Here is a 6,338-nt window from a genome sequence, read left to right as displayed (position 1 = left end):
AAGGAGGGGCACAACCTCAGGGTTTGTTTCCGTCACCTGGAAGGCAATAGTCAGAGCCTGCCATGTGTGCATGTGGATGCGTCTGTGTATTTTTAGAACGTTTTTAAAAGGGAGGCAGCCAAAATATTTTTACTGCACAGCAGGCACTGTTTCATGTTGGAGTGTTGGAAAGAAAAAGAAGAGAAAGAAAAGAGAGGGAGGAGAAGATTTAAGACCAGCACACAGATTGAAATGGTTAATGCCTTCTCAGGCTGGAGAACAAGCGCTTTGAGTGCTGAAGACTCCTCCCACCTCCATGTCTCCAAGTGTCCCCATGCAGATTCCAGGATCCACACATTGGAGGCACCTGCCACTGAGCTGGGTGTGAAATCTAAAGAACAGGTAGGGCTCAAATGCAAGACGATACTGGGAAGAGCATTTCAACCAAGGCAGGGTGAGAACAAAGAAAAACATGTGGCATGTGGGTTGGGATGTCATGTGGAAAGTCACAAGGAATGAGGTTTAGAAAGCAAACTGGGTCTCAGCTGGAGACAGAGTCCAAAGCAGGCCCTGGGGAGTGGACACTGCCCATGGACAAAACAGTTGTGATGAAATTTCACATTTTGAATAGCTCTGTGTAGCTCAGAGTACATTTTCACACCTCAAGTCATCAGGTCCTCAAATAACCTCCTTGGTTTGCCCTGTTAACTCTATTGCACAGAGGAAGAGACTGAAATTCAAGAGGATCATACGGCTAATAAGCATCAGAGCTGGGATTTTAATCCAGATCTTCTCAGACTACCTTTAGGGTGCCTTTTTTGCACACAGGGTGGCTTAAAGATTTTTAAGCAGGGTAGAGACAGGATGTGAGGCCTTGGGTGGGATCGGGGTGATACCTTGAGGCTGGGCAAGAAGGTCAATGTGAAGAATAGTCTAGAGCAAGTGTCTGCAAACAGTATCTGTAAACGGCTTTGTGGTCAGTCGTCGTTGCATATTCTTCTGTATTTTTGTCATGTGGTTGGTTTTTAACAACTCTTTAGAAAAGCAGAAATATTCTTAGCTCGAGGGCTATGAAAATAGACCACGGGCTGGATTTGACCACAGGCTGTCCTGTGTTGACCCCTGCTCTAGAGTCTGGATGTAGGGAGCCATTCAGAAGGCTATCAAGTTACCCCACGTGAGGAGCAGGGAGGGCCCAGGCTGAGATGGAGAAGAAAGATCGAGAGCCCATTCTGCAAGAAGCCTGCACAAGTTAGGGGCTGGTGGGGAGGTGCAGCAGGTGAAGGGCCCCTGGAGGAGCCATTCCCTCCACAGTGCCTGCAACAGGCTGGGGTCCCAGCCCAACACTAGCTCCTCACTGAGAACCCCCTCCATGCCTTTCTTAACCAGGGTGTGGAGGCAAGCACTGAAGGCCCATGACCAGCCATGGGAGCCACAAGAATCCATTGCTTCCGGTAGGACTGAAGCATTCAAAAGAGCCTAGGGCAAGGCTGGAGGCCACGAAAGGAGCTTCCAGGCCACGCAAGCAGGGAACAAAGCCGATGATCACACTTCCATCAGTGGGCCACCTTGGTGAAGGGAAATGCCCAAGTTCCCAGCACCTGCGGAGCCTAAGACACAACAAGCAGCATGTCCTGACACTCACCAAGGCCAGGTGCTGTGGTAAGTATTTCCCATACATTGCCTTGCTTATTAAAATTTCACTAGATTCCCACATGGGACTAACTATGGCTTAGAAAGGCAACCACTGTGGTAGAGAGTGAGAGTGGCTTGCTGACTCTGCTGTCCCACAACCTTTTCCCAGGAGTGAAGGCTCAGCAAACAGGCTTACTCCACCCAGCCTCCTTTTTCTCCCCTGTAAAATCGAGACCATCATTGCAAAGTGAGCGAAAGGGGAAGAGTCAGCCAAACACTCTGACCAGCGCCTGGCACCAGGTACGTGACTGACGTTTGCAGGGATGTCATTGGGGTTCTTGCCCTGTATCACACAGCTAGCAAGGAGTAGAGCCACACCTGAATCCTGATAAATCACTAATTGATGATAGGAAAAAAATGTACAACTCTAGGTTTCCAGATTTCCTCTATGGGAAATGAAGCTACGTGTCCTTTCGATCTTCAAGAGAGGATAAAATGAGATAAGCATTTGATAGAGCAATTTCCCATAGCAAGGAGTGCTTCTGCCTGGTTCAAAGATGACAGTAGCATGTCCCTGGGGACAGGAGTGAGGTCACTGTCAGAGGGTAGCTGGCCCCTATGGATGCTGGAGGTGATGTGCACTTGGCAGAGAGGGAGGCTGGGAGGGTGGTGAACATCTACAAGAGGCTTCCCTGTGTCCAGCACCGTTGCACGTTTCAATCCCCCTCCAGGTAAGTGTTCTACCTGTTTCTGTACAGAAGAGAAATCAGAATGCCAGAGAAATGAAGAAACTTCTCCAGGTTCATGTACTCACCAAATAATGTCTGCTTTGACCATCTCTGCATTTTGTGCTACACCAAGATTTAAGCAGCTGTTCAAAGGAACAGTGGAACAGATGTCACAGATGTGACTCTTCTTGAAAGGAAGTCAGATTTCATAAATGGAAAGGCTGGCCTTTTCCATTTGCCTCCTCCAGACCCATAACTTTGGATAGGGGGGTTTTATTGTCCATGAGGCTTATGCATGTGTCAGAAGAATGTCCAAGCAGAGCAATCTAAGTGGCAGACCCCCTAGGATAGGAAAGAAGAAAGACGCTGCTGACACTTTGAGAAAACTCTTCACATTTTGTGACATACGTGCTTGTCTCGAGTGATCAGGAGACAGCTGGAAGTCCGAGCCATGCAGTAATAGCAGAGAACCTGAGGAGGGAGAAGCTTCCCAGGACGTTCTGAGGTCTTGTGATGGGTACAGGCTTTCCTTCCTGCAGCAGCCCTGAGTCCAGAGAAGAAATCACCCCCTGTCCCATGGGCCAAGCACTCATGGCAACAGCACTTTGAGTTTGCTGTGCTTAGATTCACTTGTGGAATTTGTTAAAAATATAAAATTCCAGACCCCACCTCCCAGGAATTCCCCAACTTTGCATTTTTCTAAGGCTTACTGCCCGAGTGATTTGGGGCACATGTGAAGAGACACTGTCTCGGGCTCCATTGCATCCTAGAACTCATTAAACAATTGCAAGTGCCAAAGAGCTCCTAAGAAAGAGTGGGGGATGGTGTGGAAGTGTAGAACAAAAGGATGTATTGAGGGTAGGAAATCGCAGAACATCTTATGAGAAGGTCTCCTTTCAGCTGACTCCTGAGCCAGGAATTGGGAATAGTCAGGGGAGAGTCTTCCAGGCAGTGGAAAGTCTGGTCCAGTACAGGTTTGGAAGCAAAGGGGATCACAGCATATTAGAGAACCTGAAAAAACATAAAGTCAGCTGGGCGTGGTGGCTCACACCTGTAATTCCAGAACTTTGAGAGGCCGAGGTGGGCAGATCACCTGAGGTCAGAAGTTCAAGACCTGCCGGGCCAACGTGAGGAAACTCTGTCTCCACTAACAATACAAAAATTAGCCATGCGTGGTGTTGGGCACCTGTAATCCCGGCTACTCAGAAGCCTGAGGCAGAGAGAATTGCTTGAACCTAGGAGGCAGAGGTTGCAGTGAGCTGAAATCGAGCCACTGCAGTCTAGCCTGGGTGACAGAACAAGACTCCATCTCCAAAGAAATAAAACAACAAACAAACAAACAAACAAACAAACAAAAAACATCAAGTCTAGTGCGGGAAGGGCAGGAAGGGAAGCTGGAGACATACCAGGGATGGAGGCAGGGATCTGAGCGGGGAAGCACCTTGGAAGCTGTTTAAGACATTGGATTCTATGTTGAAGTTCGTGGGAAGCTGCAGGAGTTTTGAGCAGGGGGATTACATGACCAGGCTTGTGTATTTAGTTATTCTCCATGCTTTGTGGGATGTGGCTGGGGAAACGCAGCATTCCACTGAAAGGCTGCCTGCCACAGTCACCCAGGTGACAGAATAGAGTGGTTTTAAATAAGATGGGGCAGTAGAAAAGGACAGAATAAACAGACATGAAGGGTGTCTAGGAAGTAAAATCCACAGGACGTAGGAGACGTTTGTATGCAGGAGAGGAAGGCGTCATCACGGCCTCTCAGATATTTAACCTGGGCCGCAGTTATGTCACTGGGGGCATTTACCCAGATGAGGAGTGCAGGGGTGGACCAGGTGTGAGCACCACCAAGTCCAGACACACCGCTGCCTCCTCCAAATCCTACAAAAGGCCCAGCACGTGGGAGAGGCTGGACATGACTGTGAGAATGGTAAAGAAGGATCCGGAGATACGTGTGGGTAACGTTGCATTTGTGACCCCTGTGACACATCCTGGAGGAAATGTCAGGTGGAAGAGCTGTCTGGACAGGGGTACCTGGGATACCTGTTTATCCCAGAAGAGAGGGCTGGGGGGAGCTACAGGTTCCTTGGAGTCTTCAGGATACATAGACGGTAACCTAAACCATGGAAGCACTTGAGATAATGAGGGAGTGTTTTGACTAAACTGTAGAGAGGAAGGGAGGGGAAGGGAAAAGAAGGGGAGGAGAGGGAAGAGGAAAGGAGGGAAGAGGAGGCCATGGGAGGGAGGAGAAGAGAGCATAGACTCAGAGTTGGAAAAGCCAGAGATGGAGAATAAGCCTGGGAGGGAACAGAGAGTAAACAAACTAAATTCAAGGTGAGACTGGATCTTGGGACTCAAGAGAAGCCCAATTATCAGAACTGGACTCCATATCAAGGTAAACCACAAAAAGCTTTAGTCAAGTTTGCTTCTGAACGAAGCTACTATTTATTGTAGAGCATCATCTACATTTTCCCTTAATTTCGCACATTGGAAAGGGCTAAGGGTAATTTATAGAAGACCTACATGGTGCCAGACACTTTAATAAATGTTATCTGTAAGTGAAACTTTGCAAGCCACTGTGCTAAGCATTTCACAACATTATCTGATGTAATCCTCACAGTCATCCTGTGGGGTGGGTATTATTATCCTCACTTTTCAGAGAAGGATGCAAAATGCTAGAGTGTTTAAGAGACTTGCCCAAGTACACACAGCTGAGTGCTCCAGCCACAATTTCAGACTGGTTCCCCAGGTCCTTCACAACATGTCTGTCTTTGCAAATGTCTGTGAACAATAGAAAAGGAAAAATTTTCGATGATTAGAAAAAGAGAAACTCAACAGTTCAAAGCCAAAGCATTCATTCCTTTGTGGATGAAGAAATAGAGCCTTCGAAAGCCCATCCCTTCCTCCCACAGGTTGATAGGACCTCAGCCCTGCCAAGACCCCCAGGCTTCCTTCCTGGGCCTCTGCTGAGATCTGCATAATGCCTGCTCGGCTACCTGAGAGCTTTCTCTGCCTGATTTACGGGTGTGTTTGTTGTGCTTAGATCATAAATCTCCACCCCCGGGACATTTCAGTTCTGGTATTTATTGACCAAAGACAACTTGTGTTAAAAAATGTTTGAGATTTTGCCCGCTAATCACTACAGAATATTTAAGAAAACACCGTATCCCCTGGTAAATGAAATTCCGCAAGTAGTTGATTTTGCTACTGAGGCAAAATACCTTCCCTGTCTACTATTTTTCGGCCTTGTTTTATTTTGTTTTGTTTTAATAGAACAGGCAGATTTTTCCTATGTGTCTCTTTACCTCCTCCCGAGAGCTCATCAAGGGAGAACAGAGAAGAGGAATTGTCAAAAGACATTTCCCTCGGGGCCTAGAAGAGTTTTTGATTCTTTTGAACCAGAACTTTTGGCCAAGTGCATCTCAGAAGCATTCAGGTGGCAAAACACCTGGAGAAGAACTGTGAAAGATAGATGGCGTCGATGTAAAAAAAAAAAAAAAAAAAAAAAAAAAAAAAAAAAGATGTAAATGGGAGCCCAAACTGCTGCTGACAGCAGATTCTAGTATAGACAAGCTTAAGACTTTAAAGAACATTATCGGAGAAAAAGTTCAGAAAACTCATCAATAAGCTTTGCTTAGCATGAGCACACATGTGTCCTTGTGCATGGCTGTGAATACTTGGAAAATACTGTCAATGGTCCATGTTAATGATGTTTTATCCACTTTAAAGAAAAATAGTGTTTCTACCTGGAACATGATTGATAACCATTGCTTTAGATAAAGGTTTCAAAAATTCTCAAGGCTACAGGACTCAGGAAAGTCAGAGAGGTGGGGTAGGTATAAGAAAATACAGAAACCATTAAGAGTCACCCTAGGACTATGGGGACTTGGAAAGCAGGTGTCTCTTTTCAAAGACAGCCACTCCTTAGGTCCAGGGATCTCCAACCCTGTTGACATGTGAACTCAAGCTTTGTCAGATCTTCTGGTCTCTCAGTAGAAG

General features: G+C 46.7%; 1 protein-coding gene across 1 annotated transcript; it reads left to right on the top strand.

Moving 5' to 3' along the window:
* Positions 1–1,393: 1,393 nt before the first annotated feature.
* On the top strand, positions 1,394–3,009 carry LOC111538181 (putative uncharacterized protein C14orf177). Its single transcript, XM_023205377.1, has 2 exons — positions 1,394–1,641; positions 2,346–3,009. The coding sequence occupies exons 1-2, from the start codon at positions 1,395–1,397 to the stop codon at positions 2,522–2,524; spliced, it is 426 nt and encodes a 141-aa protein (XP_023061145.1). The 5' UTR covers position 1,394; the 3' UTR covers positions 2,525–3,009.
* The last annotated feature ends 3,329 nt before the right edge of the window (positions 3,010–6,338 follow it).

Source organism: Piliocolobus tephrosceles, chromosome 6, assembly GCF_002776525.5.
Source record: "Piliocolobus tephrosceles isolate RC106 chromosome 6, ASM277652v3, whole genome shotgun sequence".
Lineage (NCBI taxonomy): Eukaryota > Metazoa > Chordata > Mammalia > Primates > Cercopithecidae > Piliocolobus > Piliocolobus tephrosceles.
This window is presented reverse-complemented; position numbering and strand designations above follow the sequence as displayed.

What these genes read in the sequence shown, in the direction of transcription:
- LOC111538181 (XM_023205377.1), top strand. Translation starts at nt 1,395, where the DNA reads ATGACCAGCCATGGGAGCCACAAGAATCCATTGCTTCCGGTAGGACTG. An exon ending in CACCAAGGCCAGGTGCTGTG is followed by an intron (nt 1,642 to 2,345) that starts GTAAGTATTTCC and finishes ATCCCCCTCCAG; the next exon opens with GTAAGTGTTCTACCTGTTTC.